The 25,909-nt window shown below is 40.8% G+C and overlaps 1 protein-coding gene across 4 annotated transcripts in view; it reads left to right on the top strand.

Moving 5' to 3' along the window:
• Positions 1-727: 727 nt before the first annotated feature.
• Positions 728-25,909, top strand: part of FNBP1L (formin binding protein 1 like) — a 98,175-nt gene continuing 72,993 nt past the window's right edge. For all 4 annotated transcript variants that reach the window (XM_032155333.2, XM_032155330.2, XM_032155332.2 and 1 more), the window contains exon 1: positions 728-951. In XM_032155333.2, coding sequence (XP_032011224.1) covers positions 928-951 — 24 coding nt within the window. In that variant the 5' untranslated portion in view covers positions 728-927. The remainder of the gene's footprint in view (positions 952-25,909) is intronic.

Genomic DNA, 25,909 nt, shown 5'->3' with positions numbered 1-25,909 from the left:
TTCTCATCTTCCGCAGGTGACAGCTCGGCTCACATTTGTCCACGTCTTCCATCTCGTGCGTTGGCAACATCCCTAAATGATTACTGGAAGAGCTGCCTCTTTTTATAATTTCCTGACAGAATTTATAAAATTAAAATATTTAATTAAAGACAGAATCGGGGACATGTTGCCTTCACATTTGATGTTCAACCTGTGCACATTTTGGTGGTTCCCAAGAATCGTCATGCCAAAGCATCAGGCTCGAAAGGAGAGATGACCTTAAGCACTAAGATTTTAAAAAATAAAACACAACTCTCCTCAATCTAAACTCTACGATTTGGATGACGCTTCCCTGTCAAGGTTTCTCCCGAGTGGAGGAGACAAGAGGCAGGAAAGGCAGGTAACTGAAATTGCCTCCTGTAAAGGGGCTCAGCGCAGAGGAGGAATGAGATAACAGCGGCAGTGGGGGTCTTTTCCCTTCTCTCCCTTTCTATCTTGGAAACAGGGGTCCGAGTGGCAGCGAAGGGGGGGGCAGTCCAAGCTCCGGGGTACCGGAAGGAGGAGACTCGACCAGCGAGAGGAGCCAGCGAGGGTGACCAGGTGCCGGCTGGGGGACCCCGCCGGCGGTGGCCAGGCTAGCCCAGGTCCTCCCCGATCCCAGGATGCACTGCGCCCCGCCCCCTCCCCGCGCCGCGTTCCACCTCCCCTCGGCCCCGGCCCCCTCCCGCCCAGCGCGGGGAGGCGGGGACGCGGCGGCGGCGGCGCCTTCTCCAGTCGCGTCTTTCTCACTCACTGGGGAGCCCGGCGGTGGCGGCACCTTTCGAGGCAGACCCGCTGAGCTGCGAGCCCGCCGGCCAGCGAGAGAGAGGTCGGATAGACTGACTGCGGAGCCGACAGACTGACGGACAGCGGCACCGCCAGACGGCCAGAGTCGCCTCAAGTTCCGCCATGAGCTGGGGCACGGAGCTGTGGGTGAGTGGGGGAGAGGGGCGCCCCGCACGGACCCCGGCCCCTGAGAAGCGCGGGTTGGGCGGGCGCCGCGGACCCTCGGCGGTGAAAGCGCGCACCGCCGTCCTCCGTCCGGCGCTGGCGGAGGGTGAGGGTCCCGCTCCTCTTTGTGTGCAGACTCCTCTGCCCTTCTCGGTCGGGGGTCTAGGGGGCCGCTAGTCCGTGCTCCTGCCTTTGCCGTCGCGGTGTGGCTCGGGCGGCGCCCGGGACAGCCGGGGGAGCAGCCCGCGGGCTCCTGCGTCCGCCGTGATCTCCTCTTGTTCCTTCTCCCTCCTCCACCTTCACTTTCCCGACGCCTGGCTTCGCGCCCGGCGGCTCCTCTCTCCCTTTGTATCTCTTCTCCCGGAGGCGGGGGAGGGGGCCCATTGTCCCCAAGGGGCGCTGTTCGAGGGCGGGGAGGGGACCGGCCGCGATCCCTCGCCCGGGCCAGGTCCGCGGGGCTAGGGCGTCGCCCGTCTGGGGCGGCGCGGGGAGCGGGGAGGCGCCGCCCAGAGCCCTCGCCCCAGGTATGGGGACCCAGGCGGCTTTGTTCGGAGCCCGGCCTCGGGCCAGCCAGGCCCAGCCCACACGCCCATTTCCCTCTCCCTGCCTCAGTGCTTCGGGCGGGCACGGCTTCGAGGGACTCCGGTTTGGCCACCCCCGGCTGCAGCCTTTGGGCTGGTGGGTTGGTTTGGGGGGCTGAATTAAATCGAGTGATCGATGAGGAAGCTAATTTTGCCAAAAGGAGCGTACGGTTTCCCTGTTGCTTTACTTCCCCTTCCGTTCTTTATTCTCACTTGTTCTTGCTCCTTCGTTCTCTCCTTTCCTTTCTTCCTTGCTTTTCTTTGGCACAGGAGGCTCCAGACAATGCCCAGTGTCTGGCCAAGGTACGGGCGGAGGGTAATAGGTCGGAGAATTTGCTCCTGGCGCCGGCGCAGAAGAGTCGAGGTGTGGAGGGCAGTGATTTCTCAGGTGCGGCCGGGGGAACTGGGGGCGTGGGGGCGCTGTCCCGAGAGCCGCCTGGCCTCAGCCACTCCCCTTTTTATTCCACCTGTGCCTATTTTCCGTGCCTTTTGTTCGCGAGGATCTTGTGAAATCACTGCAGAGAAAGGGGAGAAATAACTTTTGAGTATGTGTGTGCCCAGCTAGGGTGGGAGTGAAAGCCAATGGGTTAATTGAAAGGCAAAATGTTTTCTTGTTTTTCACGTCTACTCATAGATTGGGAATCTTGGAAGTGTGAGACTTTAGAGTCCATCTAGTGAATGCTTTACTTAGCCAGCCAGGAATCTCTTGTGCAACATTCTGTACAAGTGCTTACCCAGTCTGTAAACACACCACCCAAGAGAAAATACCTTAGGAGCCCCTTCATTCCGTTTCTTAGATAGCATTAATTGTTCTTATATTGGGGAGGATTGTATGGTAAATGAATTATGTAAAGTTTAATCCTTTTACATTGGTTAGTTTCTCAGGCATTATTGGCCTTTTTCCCTTACACTGTGCATTCTATAATTGATTATAGTGAATTATCAATGAAAGGAAATGAGTATAGTTTTATTTTCAATTTTTCAATTTTTTAATTTTTTCATGCTTACCAGAGTGCATTCATCCGTTTTTATAATTACAAAATGTTTTAACTTTGGCCTACTTAAATGACTTGTGCTTCAAAGGAAACTAAAATGTAAGTAGAATACTTTTAAAAAGTAAACATAGGAAAACAGTGGAGGCATGTTATTTAGATTTAACTCTTAAGATTTTTAAAAAATTCACCTTGTGTCACACTAAAGAGTAACAGTTTTAAGGAAAAACAATATTGTAGTGAATAATAAAATGTGATTTTAAAAGTTTTTTTTTTTAAACTTACGGTACTACGTAAGGAAACGATTCCATTCCTCTACTGTCTCCTGTAATTTGCTTATTTACTTTCAGCATTTAAAGAGTTTCTCAGCAATCTGAAAAGATAAACTGTAGAGATGGGAATTTTTGTTCTAACTAAAATTTGCTTTGTGTCCTTTGGAAATTCTGAAAAAAGATTTTGAATTTTTCTCTTAACATTTAATACATCTCCATATTTTAAGATTTTTAGTTTGAGGATTTGAGGGAAACATTTATTAGAAACTAAGTAATGTAGAGTGAACTAATATCAACTTGGTGTCTAAAACTTAGATAAGCAGAACTTGGTGTAGAGGACTATTGTTGGGACTAGAAGAAACCTTAGAAAAATTTGGGTATGCTTCCTGTTTTTACTGTTCTCAGTTTTGAAAAAGGATTGTACTTCCAGTGGATTGTAATGTAATACAAACACCTCTACTGTGCTCTTGCCATTGAGGAATTTGAGGTTGGGAAATTCTCTTGAAATTTTGGATTTAGAAACCAGTTCTCCTATTATTTCATATTTAGAATCACATTACTGTCCCAAAGAGTTAATTATTGAGAATATGTTGTTGCAGAAAAATGATATGTAGCCATGCACTTAAACCTGAGTCTGTTTCTTGTAACAATCATTGGAATTTTTATTGCTATTTTAATGCTTAAGTCTTATGTTACATTTGAGAAAAAAAGGAATTCAATAGAACGGCTCTAATACTGACTTTGGGGGACTTTTATAGTGATATGCTAAGTGGATCGTGTCAGACTTTGGTTGCGTAGTTGTTAGGGGATATGAATTAACTTGTAATAAATTTGAACTGTGCTTACAGGGATTTCTAGTGTTCCAAATGAGTAAATAAGTTAGTGAATATATACTACAGCCACAGTTTTGCGTTGTGTTCTGGGTAATACCAAAGAAAGAGATGATACTGTCTTCACTTCTTCGGTATGCACGATAGCATCTTAGGCATTGCTTACGTGTTCATTTCTTTATTAAATAGCAAGAATGGATGGATCAGATAGCCAAATGTGAATTAATAATTTCACAAAGCACAGATTTTGAAATTACTAGCTTTTTTTTTTTTTAACAGGGACATTAGAGATTGGAAAAGACCTATGTTTAGTAAATAAGTTTTACTTATTAAGAAATAGGTTTTTAGTTTTTTGAGGACCTGGTTAAAGTTCGACAGAAAAAAATCTGTGTATGGGTTGTGAATGTGTATATAGATATGGAAAAATATATATAGCTGAGCACCTCACATTCATATGATTTACTGAAAAATTTGCTACCCAAGGAAAATGCTGGACAAGTCTGGTAGTTAGAAGATGGATTCAAATATCTGATTTAATTTATAAGTGCATATAAATCTTTTTTTTTTTTTTTTTTTTTTTGAGGCGGAGTCTCGCTCTGTCGCCCAGGCTGGAGTGCAGTGGCGCAATCTTGGCTCACTGCAAGCTCCGCCTCCCGGGTTCACGCCATTCTCCTGCCTCAGCCTCTCCGAGTAGCTGGGACTACAGGCGCCCGCCACCACGCCCGGCTAATTTTTTTGTATTTTTAGTAGAGACGGGGTTTCACCGTGGTCTCGATCTCCTGACCTCGTGATCCACCCGCCTCGGCCTCCCAAAGTGCTGGGATTACAAGCGTGAGCCACCGCGCCCGGCCACATATAAATCTTTTTTATGCCTTAATATCCTGGTCGATATAATCTTTGGCCCTTAGTTTAAGAATGTATAATTTAAAAGCCATTGTTATTTTCATCATATTATTTATATTATTATTATTTTTGAGATGGAGTCTCTTCTGTTGCCTAGCCTGGAGTGCAGTGGTGCGATCTCGGGTCACTGCAACCTCAGCGTCCCTGGTTTGAGCCATTCTCCCACCTCAGCCCCTCAAGTAGCTGGGATTTCAGGTGCACACCACTATGCCCGACTAATTTTTGTATTTTTAGTAGAAACAGGTTTTCACCATGTTGGCCAGGCTGGTCTTGAACTCCTGACCTTGTGATCTGCCCGCCTCGGTCTCCCAAAGTGCTGGGTTTACAGGCGTGAGCCACTGTGCCCGGCCTTCATCATATTATTAACTAAATGCATTTGACAAAGCTTATATCTTTTTGGAAGAAACTGAAAAATGTGGGTTGAGTGATAGATTAGGTGGATAATTTATGTATTATCCTCAGTCTTAACCTTTTAATGGTTCATTATCTTGGCTTCATAACACTTTATATAGCACTTAAATTTACATTGTAAGTGACTAGATTGTCCTTGAATGTAGAAAGGCTGGATTCATCTTTGTTTTCATTGACCAAAACAATACTTGTAGGTGATCATGCATGTTTTGCCCAATTGCATTAATAGTTGATTGTATTACCCAGAGTATTGATTACTAATTAGCAAGTGTATCTTTAGGGTTCTGAAGGCCTTTGTAGGTGATGATAGGTTAGGTGATCTAGATAATAGCTCAAGAAAGTCTAAAGCTGAAACCAAAATTATAAAGTTAAGTTTTACTACTTGGGTTAAACATTTTTGTCAAGTAAAATGGTAAACGGATGGGGAAGAAAAGACCTACAGGTAATTTCTGGTGAATTTACTTGATTGATAGCTTGGTAATGTGACTGCCTAAATAATTGGTGAAATCTTAGGCCACATTAATAGATTTATCTGTAACAAAGGAATTGGGTCTCATAGTCTACTGGTTAGACCATATCTGTAATATATATGTATATTTTTAGAGATGGGGTCTTGCTGTATTCTCAGGCCAGTCTTGAACTCTGCACTCCACAATTGTCCTTCCTTAAGCTCCCAAGAAGCTGGGACTGTCTATAATATTGACTTTAATTTTACTTCACATTTTTTAGAGGGTGCTTGTCTAGAGGAGGTTGAAAAAGAAAATTCATTATTAATGTAAACTGAATTGCTTCTCCAAAAGTAAATGAAAGGCCATGAAACTGCTGTAGGAATTCAGTTTTGTTTTAAAAATACAATAATTTTGTGTCTATTATATGGGAAGCACTGTTATGTTTGGTGAGATTTATGAAGGCTTATGATATTGGCCCTGCCCTGACAAAAGGTAGAGTTGCTCTGAGGTGATATAACTTTACTAACTCCAAAATACTTCCCTACATTGATACCATTGCCCAGAATGCCCTCTGTTTACCAATTCCTATCAACCCCATGCCTCCAGACTACCCACTCTGGATATTATCTTTCTTATGGGACTACCACCTTATATTATGGTTATTATAGTTATTTCTTGTGCATTCAAATCTTAGGGAAATTGTCATGGTATAAATACTTATATCTTACATTCGCTTTTGTTGGTAGAAATTGTTGTGTTCAACATTGTATTACAGATGTTATTGCTATTAGTTAAGGAGGATGAGTGAGAGGTATCAAGATATCTGTTTATGTCACCATTCCATAATGACTATAATAAGTTGGAAGCTAGAGAGCTGCCTCTAACAGGTATCTCCTTTGCATTGCCACTCATACTCCATTTACTTCCACTTGCTTTCTTTGCCTTTTTCTTAAAATATTTGCTCTTTCTCCTTCCCCCACCCTATAAACCTATAAAATATGATTTTGGCTGGAAACTTAAAAAAAACCTATTCTACCAACTTTTTCCTCTGTCAGCTAGTTTGTAGAGAGAAAATACGGCAAGAGAATAGTAATGGCTTATAATTGTCAAATACCTTCTGTGTCTTATTTAATAATCTTCAATCTTTAAACATTTTCACTTCAATAGCAAAAAAAATCTGTCTTGGGGAATATATCTATAGAATATTAAAAACTGGTAGGAAAGATTATGTAAAGGTTTTGTTTTATAGAATATAAAAGCTGTTCCATATTTCAGTTCAGGCCATGTCTATCTAATACACCTAAAACACGTAAACAGGACTGATGGCTTGTTCATTCAACAGATGTTTATTTCATGCCTATTATGGCTTCAGCATTAATCTAGGCTTTGTGGGGCATACTAAAAGAATCAATTAGATATCAGCATGAGCCTCAAAGCAACCCTAAAACAAGTAGAAAGTAATAGATGGACTTTAGGGCTGTGAAAAGTGACTTCATTCTACGTATCACAGGAAAATCTTTAGGAAGACTCTGTCATTTGACCTAGGTTTTGGAATAAGAAGGGTTATGCAGGTGGGGGTTCCTGACAAGTTCCTAGAGGGCAGATACTGTGTCTTACTCATTGCTTATTCATTGTCTGATTCATTGCTATATCCTGCCTGGCTTAGAGCCTGACATTAGTAGGGTCTTTAATAAATGTTTGTTGGACTGACCTGAGTCTAGTGTTACGTTTGACTTGAATTTGAGTGCAGAATGTCTGAAAGTAGTGATGGAGGGTAGACTGGAACCAGGCAGGCAAAGAGGTTGGTCTGGCTGAATGCTTGGTTCATGAACCTTTTGTGTGTGTGTATGTGTGTGTGTGTGTGTGTGTGTGTGTGTGTGTGTGTGTAGTTATGCATTTGCATATAATCAAACCACTTTTCAGACCATTGAAAAATTCACCGAAGGAAATCTTAGTTTATTGGTAGAAGGGATTACCTCTTGCTTCTGAATACTTTGGTGGCAGGAGGGGAGTACCTCTGGGTTTTAGAAGATGAAAGTGTATTTATTTTAGCACCCCTGCAAGAATATTTGAAGGATGTTATTTCCTTTAATAATATGTTACTAATTTGAAATCAGTTTTATTTTTAAATATATATTATTACTACAGCTCGTTTATACTATTTTTTCTTTTCCCTTTATCTGTGACTTTATACTATAGTCCCTCCATATCAGTGATTTCCACATCTGTGGATTCAACCTACCATGGACTGGAAATACTAATTAAAAGAATCATACAACAATAAAAATAATACAAATCTAAGAACAATACAGCATAACAACTATTTACACATATCATTTACATTGTATTAGGTATTATAAGCAATCTAGAGATGACTTAAAATATATGGGACGATGTGTATAGGTTATGTGGGTTATGTGCATATACTGTGCTGTTTTATTTTTATTTATTTATTTTTTGAGACAGAGTCTTGCTCTGTCGCCTAGGCTGGAGTGCAGTGGTGTGATCTTGGCTCACTGCAAGCTCCGCCTCATGGGTTCATGCCATTCTCCTGCCTCAGCCTCCCAAGTAGCTGGGACTACAGGCGCCCGCCACCATGCCTGGCTAATTTTGTTTTTGTATTTTTAGTAGAGACGGGATTTCCCCATGTTATCCAGAGTGGTCTTGATCTGACCTCCTAGTCCGCCTGCCTCGGCCTCCCAGAGTGCTGGGATTACAGGCGTGAGCCACCCCACCTGGCCTGTTTATTTTTTTTTAGAGATAGGGTCATGCTCTGTCACCCAGGCTGGAGTGCAGTGGCACAATCATAGCTCACCGTAGCCTCAAACTCCTGGGCTCAAGTGATCCTCCTGCATCAACCTCTCAAGTAGCTAGGACTCCAGGCATGTGCCACCATACCCAGGTAATGTATTTTTTGTAGAGACAGCGTCTCGCTGTATTGCTCAGTCTGGTCATGAACTTCTGGCCTCAAGTGACTTTCCTCCCTCGGCCTCCCAAAGTGCTGGGATTACAGGCATGAGCCACTGTGCCTGGCCCTATGCCACATGCCATTTTATAAGGGATTTGAGCATCCATGGAGAATACCAATGCTGGTGGACAACTATATTTTTACTTCTATATCAGTTTAAATATCAGTGCTTTTTCTGGAGGTGAGAGGGTGTTCACTGGGAAAATGCAGTTAGTTTTGATCCCCACTCTTCTGCTTTAATTCCTAGTTTCATGAGCTGATTTATGTACTAAGAGTATTCTAATAACAAAATATTTTAGAATATTTGAAATATCACCTTCTAATTGATGACAATGATAAATGCTTTAAAACTGCAAATTGTGCTTTAAAAATAATAAAAATAATCATTAGTGTTACAGATAATTTTAATATTGTCATCTGTGCCTTTCAGCATTTTCCTTTTTTTCCCAAAATAAGTTGTATTAACTTCTATGATTGGTTTTACAGAATTTTCATTGACTAGTTGTTTGAAACCTCTTTTATACTATAGGTGGAAGCTGTCGGGCATTGCGAGATGTTATCTACCTGGGCATGAGGTACTCCCCTCTAGTCTCAACTATTTGGGAGGTTGAGGCAGGAAGATCGCTTGAGCCCAGGAATGAGTCCAGCCTGGGCAATAAAATGAGGCACTGTCTCCAAGGAAAAAAAATGTCTGACTGCTTTTTGTAATGTGGGAGTCAGCATTTAGAATCTGTATGGAGCCCAAGAAAAAAAACCTATAATAACAAGGATAAAAGTTTATGTATAGTGTTCGTGTTGAATCCAAATTAGTTATTCATGTTTGGCAATTAGGGGCATTTTTTTCCGTAAGTTCTTGATAGATAACTAATCAGCAGACTTTACAAATATCTCATGAAAAATGGGAAATACTAGTATTTGTATACTTGTTATAGTTTGAAAAGAATCAGTGTATAGAGTGAGATTTTTCTATTTTTGGCACATCATAATTTTGTTGTTTTTTAGGGAGTAAAGGATATCTGTTTTGTTTTTGCTGTGTCCTTGCTGCATACCCAATTTATAGAAAAGGAGCCAGGTGCAGCAGCTCATGCTTGTAATTCCAGCACTTTGGGAGACCAAGGTGGGCAGATCTCTTGAGCCCAGAGAAACCAGCCTGGGCAAGATGGTGAAACCCCTTCTCTACGAAGAAAAAAAAAAAAAAAAAAAAAGGCAAAAATAAGCTGGGCGTGGTGGTGCGCACCTGTAGCCCCAGCTACTCAGGAGGCTGAGGCAGGAGGATCTCCTGAGCCCAGAAGTCGAGGCTGCAGTGAGCTGGGATCTGCCACTGCACTTTAGCTTGGGTGATAGAACAAGACCCTGTCTCAAAAAAAAAAAAAAAAATAATAATGGTTGCTTTTGGGGGAGTATTTACAGGGGATGGCAAGCCATTGAATCCCTCTGTTGATTCAACAAATTTGAGTGCTTAATATATGCCAATTCCTTTTCTTTCTTATCTTTTTTGAGACAGGGTCTCATTTCCATAGCCCAGGCTGGAGTGCAGTGGTGCCATCACACCTTACTGCAGCCTCTACTTACCTGGCTCAGGTGATCCTCCATCCTTAGCCTCCTGAGTAGCAGGACTACAGGTGCTTGCCACCACACCCAGCTAATATTTGTATTTTTTGTAGTGATAGCGTTTAGCCATATTGCCCAGGCTGGGATCTCCTGGGCTCAAGTAATCCATCTGCCTCAGCCTCCCAAAGCACTGGGGATTACAAGTGTGAGCCACTGCGTCTGACCTCCAACCACTATTCTGAATTGTATCACCATTGATTACTTTTGTAGGTTTTAAAATTTCATATAAATGATACCATATAAGTACTCTTTTGCACCTTCTTCCTTTTTAACATTTGTTTTTGCCGGGCGCGGTGGCTCACGCCTGTAATCCCAGCACTTTGGGAGGCCGAGGCGGGCGGATCACGAGGTCAGGAGATTGAGACCACGGTGAAACCCCGTCTCTACTAAAAATACAAAAAAATTAGCCGGGCGTGGTGGCGGGCGCCTGTAGTCCCAGCTACTCGGAGAGGCTGAGGCAGGAGAATGGCATGAACATGGGAGGCGGAGCTTGCAGTGAGCCGAGATTGCGCCACTGCACTCCAGCCTGGGCGACAGAGCGAGACTCCGTCTCAAAAAAAAAAAAAAATGCAGTTCCCTTGTGTGGTTGTTGGATTTTGATTTTTTTCCCCCTGTATCTCTTGCTAGACTATCAAACCAGAGATTCTAATTTTTCAGGATTGGCAAACATCCTCAGGGCAAGAGTAGCTTATGTGCTCTTTTACCTTTCTGGATTCTCCTTTTTACTTCACATTTCTTGGCTTGTCGTCTTTGATGATTTAAAAATTTTGAAACATATTTTATCCAGATTTTTTATTAAGTTAAATAGTGATAGTTGACCCAGATAACTTAGCCCACCATTACTGGAAACAGGAATTTCTCTCTTTTTTAAAAAATTATTATTATTATTAATTATTTTTTGAGACGGAGTCGCACTCTGTCGCCCAGGCTGGAGTGCAGTGGCACGATCTTGGCTCACTGCAAGCTCCGCCTCCTGGGTTCACACCATTCTCCTGCCTCAGCCTCCCGAATAGCTGGGACTACAGGCGCCTGCCACCACGCCCGGCTAATTTTTTGAGTTTTTAGTAGAGACGGGGTTTCATTGTGCTAACCAGGATGGTCTCGATCTCCTGACTTTGTGATCCGCCCGCCTCAGCCTCCCGAAGTGCTGGGATTACAGGCGCCAGCCACCACGCCCGGCCGGAAACAGAAATTTCTTATATTAAGTTTTTAATTTTTGCTACTTTGATTTCTAAGAGCTGTGTTTTTTTGGTTTTGTTTGCTGAATGTAATTTTAAAATAGCATCTTCTACTAGTATCTTGGAGCAATATCTTCTCTTAGTTCTTTTTATAGATCAAAGACAGGTTTTTGAGGAGGAAAACTGGATATCCACATGCAGAAGAATGAATTTTTTGTTTTCAGATAGAGATGAGGTCTTACTATGTTGCCCAGGCTGGTCTTGAACTTCTAGGCCCAAGTGATCCTCCTGCCTCAGCCTCTCAAAGTGTTGGGATTACAGGCATGAGCTACCGTGCCCAGCCCCGAAGAATGAAACTAGACCTTCATGTCACACCATATACAAAAATAACTTAAAATGGCTTAAAGACTTAAACATAGGACCTGAAACTGTAAAAATACTAGAAGAAAATATAGTTCCATGACATTGATCTGGGCAGAGATTTTTTAGTTATGACTCCAAAAACACAGGCAACAAAAGCAAAACAGACAAGAGGGATTACATCAAGCTAAAAAGCTTCTACACAACAAAGGAAGCAATCAACAGAGTGAAAAGAGCCCATGAAATGGAAGAATATTACAGTAATCCCCCTTTCAGTTTTGCCTTTTGTAGTCAACTGTGGTCTGAAAATATTAAATGGAAATTTTCAGAAATAAACACATAGCTTTTGTTACTATTTATTGTTCTAATTGTTCTCTTTTATTATTAGTTATTGTTGTTAATCTCTTACTGTGCTTAATTTATAAATTGAACTTTATGGCAAGTGTAGAAGTATAGGAAAAACATAGTATAGACCCATATGGGCTTTGGTACTACACAAGGTCTCAGACATCCACTGGGGTCTTACAGTGTATCCTCTGTGGGCTGAGCATGGTGGCTCACGCCTGTAATCCCAGCACTTTGGGAGGCCAAGGTGGGTGGATCACTTGAGGCCAGGGATATGAGACCAGCCTAGGCAACATGACAAAACCCCAGCTCCACTAAAAATACAGAAATTAGCCAGGTGTGGTGGCATGCACCTGTAATCCCAGCTACTCCAAGAATCGCTTGAACCCAGGAGGTGGAGGTTACAGTGAGCTGAAATCACACCACTGCACTCAGCCTGGGCGACACAGCGAGACTCTGTCCCACAAAAGAAAAAAGAAAAAAGAACAGAATGTATCCTCTGTGGATAAGGGGGGACTACTATATTTGTAAACTATGGGTCTGATAAGGGGTTAATACTCAAAATATGTAAGGAAGTCAGACAACTCTAGTGAGAAAACAACTTGATTAAAAAAATGGGCTGAGGACCTGAGCATAAATTTCTTGAAAGAAGACACGTAAGCCGGGTGCGGTGGCTTACGCCTGTAATCCCAGCACTTTGGGAGGCCGAGGCAGGTGGATCACAACGTCAGGAGATCGAGACCATCCTGGCTAACACGGTGAAACCCCGTCTCTACTAAAAAATACGAAAAAATTAGCCGGGCGTGGTGGCGGATGCCTGTAGTCCCAGCTACTCGGGAGGCTGAGGCAGGAGAATAGCGTGAGCCTGGGAGGTGGAGCTTGCAGTGAGCTGAGATCACGCCACTGCACTCCAGCCTGGTCGACAGAGCGAGACTCTGTCTCAAAAAAAAAAAAAAAAAAAAAAGAGAAAGAAGACATGTAATTGGCCAACATGTATATGAAAAAATGCTCATCATCTCTGATCATCAGAGAAATGCAAATTAAAGCCCCCATGAGATACCACTTTACACCTGTTATAGGGCTATTACTAAAAAAAGGAAAGATAAATGTTGGTGAGGATGTGAAGAAAAGGGAACCCCTGTACATTGTTGATGGGAATGTAAATTAGCGCAGCCATTATGGAAAACAATATGACAGTTCCTCAAAAAATTAAAAATAGAATTGCCATATGGTCTAGCATCCCACTTCTGTATGTTTATCCAAAGGATAGGAAATCAGTATGGTGAAGAGATACCTGCACCCACTTTCTTTGCAACATTAGTCACACTAGTCAAGATACGGAATTGCTATGATTTGAATGTTTGTGTCCCCTCCAAAATACAAGTTGAAGCTTAATCTCTAATACAAGAGTACACATTAAGTGCCCCTTCTCTGAAATGATTGGAGAAGACAGAAGTGTTTTGGATTTCAGATTTTGTGTGTGTGTGCGTGTGTTTTTTTTTTTTTTTTTGGGATATTGGAATATTGGCATTATACTTACCAATTGAGCATCCCAAATCTGAAAATCCAAAACCTGAGCTGCTCCAATGAGCATTTCCTTTGAGCATCATGTTGGCACTCAAAAGGTTTTGGAACATTTCCGATTTTGGATTTTCAGATTTGGGATGCTCAATCTGTTTTAAGCAGTGGGGCCTTTAAGAAGTGATTAGTCTGTAAGGGCTCTGCCTTCATGGATGGGATTACAGCCCTTATAAAAGGACTTGAAGGAGAAAGTTCACACTTTCAATTCCTATTTCCCCTTTTGGTGTGTGAGGACATAGCACCAAGGCGCTATCTTGGAAGCAGAGAGCAGCCTTCACCAGATACCAGTTTTCCTGGCACCTCGATTTTGGACTTCCCAACCTCCAGAACAATGACAAATAAATTTCTGTTCTTTATAAATTACCCAGTCTCAGATACTTTGTTTTAGCAGCACAAATGGGACTGAAACAGGAAGCAACGTAAATGTCCATCAGTGGATGAATGGATGAAGAAAATATCATATGTTTTCACAGTGGAATACTATTCAGTTCTTAAAAAGAAGGAAATCCCAGGCACATGTTTTCAGGATCTCCTGTGGGATGTGTCACAGAAAAAAAAGGAAATCTTGTCATTTACGATAACATGGATGAACCTGGAGGATTTCATGTTAAGTGAAATAAGCCAGGCACAGAAAGACAAATATCGCATAATCTCACTTACATGTGGAGTGTAGAAAAGTTGAACTCATAGGAACAGAGCAAAATGGTGGTAACCAGAGGCTGGGTGTGGGGAGAATTGGGAACATGTTTGTCAAAAGACTTAAACTTTCAGTTATGCAGGAAGAATAAGTTAAAGAGATCTGTTGTATATCATGCTGACTACAGTTAATAATGTATACTTGAAAATTGCTGTAAGAATAGTTTTATAAATATATATAATTTTTACTTGTCAATTAAAAATAAAAAATAGGTTTTTTGTTATGTTTAGTTTTCTTATTTTTGCATAATATCTGTAACCTCCAAGTTTGCATTTTTTTCTTCGTCGGTTTTGGTTTCTGTCTTTCATGTTAGAGGCTTTCCTCAAGTATTTTATGATTCCAGGACTTGGGAAAGATGTCTGTTAAAATTAGGGCATACGGAGCTCTGATATGCTCTACCTGTAAATTAGAGTTTGGATTGTTTGAAGTTTTTGATCCTTTTAAAGGAATTTTGCTTGTTAGTTTACCCTGGAGTGTTCAGATCCCTTTTTCCTTTTCCAATCCTTTTGTGAAAGCCCAGAGGTATGCAGAGTCTTTCCAGGGTAGAAGTAAGTTGAAGTGTTGATGTCACATATACCATTGCTGTTTATGGTGTTGGGAGCACAATTTGAATTTTTTTTTAATCAGGTGCTTAAACAAATAGCTCGTCTTACGTAACAAGAAATTTGGAGGTAGGCCATCACTGGCATGGGTTCACGAGATCACACTCTCAGAGTCAGCATGTGTGCAATTTTTTTTGACTTTCCTTTGAAGTTATAAGGTGTTAGTTGCAGTTCTAACCATCGTGTTTGTATTTAAGGCGCAAAAAAAAAAAAAAAAAGCAGGAAACAACATCAACAATGTTTGCCTCTTTATCACAAATGCAAAAGCTTTTCTAGAAACCCTACAAAAAGTGTCTCCCTCATTCTCACTCTCCAGAGCTGGGCATTGTACCTGAACAAAATTAGGATTCTATTAGGAAGAAGAGGAATAGGTATAAGGTACGCCAAAGCATAGAATGAATATATGATCTCTGTCTCCAAGGAATTAATGATGGCTTGTAGAGGGAAAACAAATATGTGGATATTTGAATTATTACATGGGAGTTAAGAAAAGGATAATAATACAAGTAACTGATCTGACATTTTAAGAAGAGATGACATCTTTAGGGATCTCACAAAGCCCACCATCGTTTTAAGAGGCCTGTTAGTGAAGGACTCGTGTGTCTTAGCTGGACTCTATGGACCACTTCTTGTCACACATCATGCCATGCTGACATCACCTGCCAGAATGAAGGGTGTTTTGAGCAAGTATCCAGAATTGATGGGCAGTGCATGGTGGAGTTGACCTGACTCAAGACAGATGAGAAGATACTTTAGGGACTGAGGAAAGAGTCATGAAACAAAAGGCCAGAAATTTATTTTGTGAGTAGATTTCCCTGGATGTTGGAAACAAAGATCTATATTTAACCCAGATCTTAGTCACCTAAATATAATACCAAGCTATAAATTTGTCTACAGAGAATAAGAGGCCATCAGCCTGGAGTTATTTTTATTTAAATTGATAGACTTTATTTTTTAGAACACTTTTAGATTTACTTAGAAATTGAGCAGATATTTATTATTCCTTCTGCCCCAGTTTCTCCTATTATTAATATCCCACAGTAGTATGGTACATTTGTTATAACTAATGAACCAATATTGATACATTATTATTAACTAAAGGCCACAGTTTATTAAGGTTTCCTTAGTTTTTACTTAATGCCCCCTTTTTTTGTTCCATATTACATTTAGTTGTATGTCTCCTTAGACACTTGGCAGTAACATTTTCTCAGACTTCCCTTGGTTTTGATAACCTTGAAAATTTTGAGGAGTACTGGTCAAGCATATTGTGGGATACCCCTCTATTGGAAAATGTCCGATGTTTTTTCATGATTAGACTGGAGTTAATGGGTTTTGGGGAGGAAGACCATATGCCATTTGCATCACATCAAGGGTATCTGTTAACAAGGGTATCTGTTATCGACAGGATTTTATCACTTTTGGCAATGATCTTGGTCACCTGGCTAAAGTAGTGTTTATCAGATTTTTCCACTGTATTTTTTTTCCTCCTTTTTCTATACTGTACTCTGGAAGGAAGTCACTATGTATAGCGAAAACTGAAGGAGAGGGGAGTTATGCTCCCCTCCTTTATGATAGAGTATTTACATAATTTATTTAGAGTTCTTTTGCACAGGAGATTTGTCTTTTCTCCTCCATCTATTTATTCATCAATCATTTATTTTTATCAGTATGAACTGATGGATATTTGCTTTGTACTTTGGGTTATAATCCAAGACTACTTCGTTAGTTTTTTTGCTCAGATTATTTCAGCTTTTGACTGTTTGAGCTCTTTCAGTTGGCTTTTGTATCCTTTTAACACACTGCCATGAATAAGGATTTTCTTTTAAAGCACTTCCTTACTTTCTGGGACTGTAAGATATGTGATCCAGACTCATTTTGTGCATTTCCTGCCCCAAACCTAGAATAAGCCATTTCTTCAAAGAGCCCTGGTTCATTTTCTTGTAGAATAGTGTTAGAAACAGATCTGGGTGCTAGGTATGCTCATTGCTACTGCTGTATCATTTCTTTAGGCCCTCTTAGCTTAACAAAAAATACATGTTTGTATACTAACCTGTGTATAAGATGCTCCTTAGGATGGGGTTGTGTTCCGATTAACCAGTTGTAAAGTTGAAAAACCGTAAGTTGGGGACCGTCTCTGTACATATTTATAAATATTTCTATATGTAACCATCTGTATTAAATCTGAGTTCTCACTGATGCCTCCAAATCTAATCCATTACCATGTCTATCTTTCTAGCCTCCTTCCTTGCTTATCTGTAAATTCCTACTCCAATGATTTTCTCTACCGGCCATCCATTTGCATAATCGTTTATTTCCAGTATATATGTATTGCAGTACCAGAGTTGTTAACCCATATCCCTGTGGGAAACAACTCTGTCAACTGGAGTACAGTGATTATGTGCAGTTCCTTTGCATTTGGTTTTAGGCTCTTCATTTCCAAAGTTACTTACGTCAGCACCTTTTCTCATGCCCTTCAGTGAGTTTCTTTCATACATTTGTAAAACAGACTCTCCTATCACATTTTACATTCTTTCCTGAGATTCTGTGACTTCTTAAATGATTTTTTAAACTTGCATACATTAACTTTCATTCTTCGTGCTGTGAAGTTCTGTAGGTTTTGACAAGCGCATAATGCCATGAATCCAACATTCCAAGATCATGTAGAATAGTTTCACTACCCTAAAAATCCCCCGTGGCCTACCTCATACCCATAAGGGTGGCTACCATGAGAACAACAGAAAATAAATGGTGTTGGCAAGGTGGTGAAGAAATTGAAACCCTTGTGCACTTTTGGTAGGAATGTAAAATGCTACTGTGCTGTGGAAAGCCATGTGGTGGTTCCTCCAAAAATTAAATGTATGATTCAGCAATTTCACTTCTGAGCATATACGCAAAGAATTGAAAGTAGGGTTTTGAACAAAGATTTACTGAGTAGCTACAATACAAACTGATCTTCTCCTTGTAATTGTAAAGACATGTACAACTTTCTCTAATTTATGCTCATTCAATATAGGAGCCTTAAATCTGGTATACTATTTACTAAACACAATATTTGTATTCTGAAAATTGCCTCTATGTTTCTATCATATGTCTCTGGAATCCCAGTTACATGTTTGTTGGATCTTCTTGCTGTGTCCTCCACATCAATAAAACATTCATTATTTATATTTTTCTATTGTGTTCTGTTTTCTTTTTACAGATTTTTTTCAATTTTATGATAAATTATGTTAATTGGTTGTTTGACATGTTTCCAATTTCAATCATAATATGTTGTTTTCTTTTCTACAAGTTCTGTTTTGTTCTTTTCCAAACAGTCAATTTCTTGTTCTTTAATCATGCTTTCAATAGCAGTGTTTAAACATATTAAACATAATTATTAAATTATTACCTAATAACTTAAATACCTAGTTTGATATTATTGCTGTCATTCAAGATGTGAGCTATTTACTTGTGGGTTTAGTGATTTTTAATCAGAAGTTCATGTTACTTTAAATTTATCTGCAGGAACCATTGAGGCTTGAGTGTAACATGTGTTCCTCCAGAAATGATTTCTGTTACTTCTGTCAGGTACCTTGGGGATGATACCAATCCAGAATCCATATAAGCAATAATTTTGGGGTTTCTCAGGGCCACAATAGTCATAAGATTTAGGCTACATAGCTAAATAAGTAGAAGTTTGAGTATAAAAATCATCAGGGGAAACTTTTTCTCTTCCTCCCAAACTAAGGCTGAGAGAATTATGCATATCACAGTTTCATTTTGTGGGGTCAGGTTTTTCTATTTTGCTCTGAGAGAATGTTACCCTTTGGGAGGCCCTGTTTCAGTGTCATGAGGGTTGTCTCTTTTTTTGTGGGGGGGTTTATTTTTTATTATTATACTTTAAGTTGTAGGGTACATGTGCACAACATGCAGGTTTGATACATAGGTATGCATGTGCCATGTTGGTTTGCTGCACCTATCAACTCATCATATACATTATGTATTTCTCCTAATGCTGTCCCTCCCCCAGCCCCCCACCCCCCAACAGGCCCCGGTGTGTGATGTTCCCCGCCTTGTGTCCAAGTGATCTCATTGTTAAATTCCCACCTATGAGTGAGAACATGCGGTGTTTGGTTTTTCTGTCCTTGTGATAGTTTGCTCAGAATGATGGTTTCCATCTTCATCCATGTCCCTGCAAAGGACATGAACTCATCCTTTTTGATGGCTGCATAGTATTCCACGGTGTATATGTGCCACATTTTCTTTATCCAGTCTATCATTGATGGACATTTGGGTTGGTTCCAAGTCTTTGCTATTGTGAATTGTGCCACAGTAAACATACATGTGCATATGTCTTTATAGTAGCATGATTTATAATCCTTTGGGTATATACCCAGTAATGGGATGGCTGGGTCAAATGGTAATTCTAGTTCTAGATCCTTGAGGAATCGCCACACTGTCTTCCACAATGGTTGAACTAATTTACACTCCCACCAACAGTGTAAAAGTGTTCCTATTTCTCCACATCCTCTCCTGCATCTGTTGTTCCCTGACTTTTTAATGATTGCCATTCTAACTGGCATGAGATAGTATCTCATTGTGGTTTTGATTTGCATTTCTCTGATGACCAGTGATGATGAGCATGTTTTCATGTGTCTTTTGGCTGCATAAATGTCTTCTTTTGAGAAGTGTCTGTTCATATCCTTTGCCCACTTTTTGATTGGGTTTTTTTTTTTCTTGTAAATTTGTTTAAATTCTTTGTAGATTCTGGATATTAGCCCTTTGTCAGATGGGTAGATTGCAGAAATTTTCTCCCATTCTGTAGGTTGCCTGTTCACTCTGATGGTAGTTTCTTTTGCCATGCAGAAGCTCTTTAGTTTAATTGGATCCCCTTTGTCTATTTTGGCTTTTGTTGCCATTGCTTTTGGTGTTTTAGTCATGAAGTCTTTGCCCATGCCTATGTCCTGAATGGTATTGCCTAGGTTTTCTTCAAGAGTTTTTATGGTTTTAGGTCTAACATTTAAGTCTTTAATCCATCTCGAATTAATTTTTGTATAAGGTGTAAGGAAGGGATCCAGTTTCAACTTTCTACATATGGCTAGCCAGTTTTCCCAGCACCATTTATTGAATAGAAAATCCTTTCCCCATTTCTTCTTTTCGTCAGGTTTGTCAAAGATCAGATGGTTGTAGATGTGTGGTGTTATTTCTGAGGCCTCTGTTCTGTTCCATTGGTCTATATCTCTGTTTTGGTACCAGTACCATGCTGTTTTGGTTACTGTAGCCTTGTAGTATAATTTGAGGTCGGATAGCGTCATGCCTCCAGCTTTGTTCTTTTTGCTTAGGATTGTCTTGGCTGTGTGGGCTCTTTTTTTGGTTCCATATGAACTTTGAAGTAGTTTTTTCCAATTCTGTGAAGAAAGTCATTGGTAGCTTGATGGGGATGGCATTGAATCTATAAATTACTTTGGGCAGTATGGCCATTTTCATGATATTGATTATTCCTATCCATGAGCATGGAATATTCTTCCATTTGTTTGTGTCCTCCTCATGTCCTCCATCTCCATGAGATGGAGTCTAGCTCTGTTGCCCAGACTGCAGTGCAGTGGTGCGATCTTGCTCACTGTAACCTCTGCCTCCCAGATTCAAGCTATTCTCCTGCCTCAGCCTCCTGAGTAGCTGGAACTACAGGTGTGCGCCACCATGCCTGGCTAATTTTTTGTATCTTTAGTAGAGATGGGGTTTCACCATATTGGCCAGGCTAGTCTTGAACTCCTGACCTCAAGTGATCCACCTGCCTTGGCCTCCCAAAGTGCTGGAATTACAGGCATGAGCTACCGCGCCTAGCCAAAAGTAGGGTCTTAAAGAGATATTTGTCCACCCATGTGTATAGCAGCATTACTGACAATAGCTAAAAAATGGAAGCAACCCACTTCTTCATCAGCAGATAAATGGATAAACAAAATTTGGTATACACATACAGTGAGTATTATTCAGCCTTAAAAAGGAAGGAAATTCTGACACATTCTATAAAACATGGATGACTCTTGAGGACATCATGTTAAGTGAAACAAGCAGGTCAGAAAAGGACAAATATTGTACAACTCCATTTACATGAGGTACCTATAGTAGTCAAAATTGGAAAGAAGGAAGTAGAATGATGGTTGCCAGGGAATAGGGGTTGGCAGGAATGGGGTTATCATTTAATGGGTGTAGAGTTTCAGTTTTGCAAGCTAAAAAGAGTTCTGGTGATGGTTGGTGGTGATGGTTGTACAACAGTATGAATGTATCCCAGTACCACTGAACTGTACACTTAAAAATGGTAGAGCCAAGCATGGTGGCATATGCATGTTGTCCCAGCTAGTTAGGAGGCTGAGGTGGGAGGATCATTTGAGGCCAGGAGTTTGAGGCTGTAGTGTGCCATAATTGTGCCTGTTAATAGCCACTGTACTTCAGCCTGGGCAACATAACAAGACCTCACCTCTTAAAAAAGGTAGGCTTGGCAGTGTGCGCGATAGTCCCAGCTACTCTGAGGGTGAGATGAGAGGATCGCTTGAGTTCAGGAATTTGAGTTCAGCCTGGGCAACAGAGTGAGACCTTGTCTCTTTCTAAACAAAAGTTAAGATTGTAAATTTTACAGTATGTGCATTTTACCACAATAAAAAATAGCTTCTCTCCTCCCCACAATTCCTCTGTGCTTCCCCTAGTCATACCCTTTTCCTGTGTAATCACTGATCTTTTTACTGTGACTTTTCATTACCTCAGAAGGAAAGCTGTTGCCCATTAGGAGTCACTCCCTTCTTCTCCCTCTCCTCCAACCCCAGCCCTAGGAAACCACTAATCTTCCTGTCTCAATCGATTTACCTATTCTGGACATTTCATATAAATGGAATTATAGCATATGCGGTCATTGGTGACTGGCATGTTTCAGTTAGTTTAAATGTTTTCAAGGCTCATGCATATTGTAACATATGCATTACTTTGTTCTTTTTTTTTAACTGAATAATATTCCCTTGTATGCATATACCACATTTTATTCATTCATCTGTTGATTGACATTTAGGTGTTTTCTATTTTTGGCATGAATAATACTGCTGTGTGCTGTGAACATTAACGGACAAATTTTTCTTCCCATCTTTTTTGGAGACAGGGTCTCGCTCTGTCATCCAGGCTGGAGTGCAGTGGTGCAATCTTGGCTCACTGCAGCCTCGACTTCCTGGGTTCAAGGGATCCTCCCACCTCAGCCCCCCATGTAGCTGGGACCACAGGCACCTGCCAGGACGCCTGGCTAATTTTTATATTTTTGGTAGAGATGGGGTTTTGCCATGTTGCCCAGGCTGGTCTTAAACTCCTGGGCTCAAGCAGTCTGCCCGCCTCGGCCTCTCAAAGTGCTAGGATTACAGGTGTGAGCCACTACGCCTGGCCTAATGGACAAGTTTTTGTGTGGATATATTTTTCTTTCTCTTGGGTATATACTTAACAGTAGAATTGTTGAGTCATATAGTAACTCTATTTTTAACCAGTTTAGGAACTCCCAGACTATTTTGCATTTTACATTCCCACCAGGAATGTGTGAGAGTCCTGATTTCTATACATCCTTGCCAATGGTTGATATCATCTGAATTTTTGGTTATAGCCATCATAGTTAGATATAAAGTAGTATCTTATTGTGGTTTTGATTTACATTTACTTGATGACAAATAATGTTGAGCATCTTTTCTTGTGCTTATTGTTCATTTGCATATCTTTCCTAAAGAAATACCTGCTTACCTCAGTTAACTTTTTTTTTATATTTATACTTTAAGTTCTAGGGTGCATGTGCAGAACGTGCAGGTTTGTTACATAGGTATACATGTGCCATGTTGGTTTGCTGCACCCATCAACTCGTCATTTACATTAGATATTTCTCCTAACACTAGTCCTCCCCCAAACCCCCACCCCCCGACAGGCCCCAGTGTGTGATGTTCCCCTCCCTGTGTCCATGTGTTCTCATTGTTCAACTCCTACTTATGAGTGAGAACATGCAGTGTTTGGTTTTCTGTCCTTGTGATAGTTTGCTGAGAGTGATGGTTTCCAGCTTCATCCATGTCTCTGCAAAGGACATTAACTCATCCTTTTTCATGGCTGCATAGTATATTCCATGGTGTATATGTGCCACATTTTCTTTATCCAGTCTATTATCGATGGACATTTGGGTTGGTTCCAAGTCTTTGTTATTGTGAATAGTGCCACAATAAACATGTGTGTGCATGTGTCTTTATAGTAGCATGATTTGTAATCCTTTGTTACCTCAGTTAAGTATGAATGTTCACCTTAAATTTCTGTGGTAGTATGTACTAGTAAACTATAAATAAAAACTAATATTGATGGCAGTGGTACTGTATTAAGAAAAGGAAAGATTGCCAGGCAGCAACTCAGGAGGCTGAGGTGGGAGGATCACTTGAGGCCAGGAGTTTGAGATCAACCTGAGCAATATAGCAAGATCTTGTCTCTAAGAAAATAAAAATAAAAAAATTAGCCTGACATGGTGCACACTTGTTGTTCCAGCTACTTGGGATCACTTGAGCCCAGGAATTCAAGGCTACAGTGAGCTATGATCATGTCACTGCACCACTGCAGTCTGGGCAACAGAGTGAAACTCTGACTCTTAAAAGAAAAAAAGAAAAGGAAAAATGTAATTGTGGTGTTAAAGTACCATATTTGTCCTTGATATTCCTCCCTGAACTTGCCAGCCACTCTTTTATACTGAGATGTTTGGTTTTGGCATTAATTTAGGAAACTTAAAATCTAAGTGTGAATGTTAGCTATGCTCTCTTTTCTTTCTTTATTTTTTTTGAGATGGGTCTTGCTCTGTTGCCCAGGCTGGAGTGTAGTGGTGCCATCATAGCACAGTAACCTCAAACTCCTGGGCTCAAGTGAGCCTCCTATCTTAGCCTCCAGTGTAGCTGGGACTACAGGTGCATGCCACCAAGCCCGGCTGATTTTTTTTTGTGTGGATACAGGGTCTCTTTATGTTGCCCAAGCTGGTCTTAAACTCCTGGGCTCAAGCAGTCATTCTGCCTTGGCCTCCTAAAGTGCTGGGATTACAGGCATGAGCCATCACACTCAGCCTTGTCTGTTACTTTTTAAAAGAAACTTTTTCACTAACTGGCACTCCAGTTGGCTTGCTTCTCTTGTCTCTGACTATGGATGGGAGTCTTTGTTGTTGTATAAGTAGAAAGCTTTCTTACGTTGTTAGATGTCGGTAGTTTCAGATATGAAAGTCCAGGAAATGGGCCAGGCGCAGTGGCTCACACCTGTAATCCTAGCACTTTGGGAGGCCGAGGTGGGTAGATCACCTGAGGTCAGGAGTTCGAGATTAGCCTGGCCAACATGGCGAAACCCCATCTCTACTAAAAATACAAAAATTGGCCAGGCGTCATGGTGCATGCCTGTGATCCCAGCTATTCGGGAGGCTGAGGCAGGAGAATGGCGTGAACCCGGGAGGCGGAGCTTGCAGTGAGCAGAGATCGTGCCACTGCGCTCCAGCCTGGGTGACAGAGCGAGACTCCGTCTCAAAAAAAAAAAAAAAAAAAGTCCAGGAAATGTGGGGTCTAGGAGATACTTAGGTCATGAAAATCTTCTGCATAATTCAAACATGACTTTAGAATTTGATTAGTTCTTATAACTAAGATATTTTGGCTGTTCTTTGGTAATATCTAAGAAGAATAATTGCAATATTATTATTTTTTAGTGATGCAAAATTACAAATACTGCAGTGGTACTTATTTACTCATTTATATTGTAGCTACAAGTTGAGTGTTCCTTATCCAAAATGCTTCGGACCAGAAGATTTTAATATTTTGGATTATTTTTGGATTTTTTTGGAATACTTTCATTTTACTTACTGGTTGAGCATTCCTAATTGGAAATGCTCATTGGAGCATTTCCTTTGAGCATCATGCTGTCACTCAAAAACTTTTGGATTTTGGAAGCATTTCAGATTAGGGATGCTCAACCTGTGGAACGTTAGTTTATGTTAAAGCTACATTTTTGTTTTATTTTGCTTAGTGTTTTGACTTTATTATCTATGTTAAGAACCTAATTCTTATCCAGGTGGTGCATGCCTGTAGTTCCAGCACTTTGGGAGGCCAAGGCGGGCAGATGGCTTGAGCCCAGGAGTTCAAGACTAGCCTAGGCAACATTGCAAGACCCTGTTAACACAAAAAATACAAAAATTAGCTGGGCATGGTGGTGTGCGCCTGTAGTCCCCGCTACTCGGGAGCCTAAGGTGAGAGGATTGCTTGAGCCGGGGAGGTGGAGCCTGCAGTGAGCCGTGATTGCATCACTGCACTCCAGCCTGGGTGACCAGACTGAGACCCTGCCTCAAAAAACAAAAGCAAAACCAAAAACCTAATTCTTTTTTATTTATCCTCATTATTTCTTGCTTGGGTGAAAATGTTGGTTCATTTCTTTGTTCAACTTCTGTCTGGTAGTCGATAAATTAGTCATTTATTTTGTGTATTTTATACCTTTTAAACATCAGCAACAACTTTTTATTTCAGTCGGCCTTTGGCTTGGAGAGTCTAATAATAACATTAATTTATGGGGGTGTTGGGTGGGCAGCAGTTTATAGTTCTGTAAGACTTCATTGATGATTGTGATTCTCGCCTGTCTGAGAAATGGTGCTGTTAATTAGCAGTACAGAAATCTGGACAATCATTAGAATCATCTAGAGAATTTAAAGGCAGTAACAACCATACTCCCTAATCCTACTCTAATCTCTTGAATCAGAATCTCTGGAATGAGGCCCAGAAATTTGTGTTTTTTTGAAAACACCCCAAATGATTCTGACAGTACCAAGGTTTGAGAACCATTGCTTTATGTACTGTAAAATCTTTACTTAAGTCAGGGAATTAGAAATCTCCTTGTTCTTGGACTGAGTCATATTCCCTTTGTACGCCTATTAAATTGATTTCACGAATACTACTAATAATCTAATGATTTTTGAATACTTAAGCAGTGTATTTCACATTTTTGGGTTCAGAGAGATTAAGTATCTTGTTTAAAACTACGTCATAGTAAGTGGCAGAGTGATATAAATTCAGATATTTCTGTATCCAGAGCTCTTATTCTTTACCATGAATATTATACTGCTTTTATTGAATTTTATTGAGAAGGCAGCCATCAGTGTATGCACAGAGA

The sequence above is a fragment of the Hylobates moloch genome, unplaced genomic scaffold (assembly GCF_009828535.3).
Source record: "Hylobates moloch isolate HMO894 unplaced genomic scaffold, HMol_V3 SCAFFOLD_5, whole genome shotgun sequence".
NCBI lineage: Eukaryota > Metazoa > Chordata > Mammalia > Primates > Hylobatidae > Hylobates > Hylobates moloch.
The sequence above is the reverse complement of the archived record's forward strand: the minus strand, read 5'-3'. Positions and strand labels throughout refer to the sequence as shown.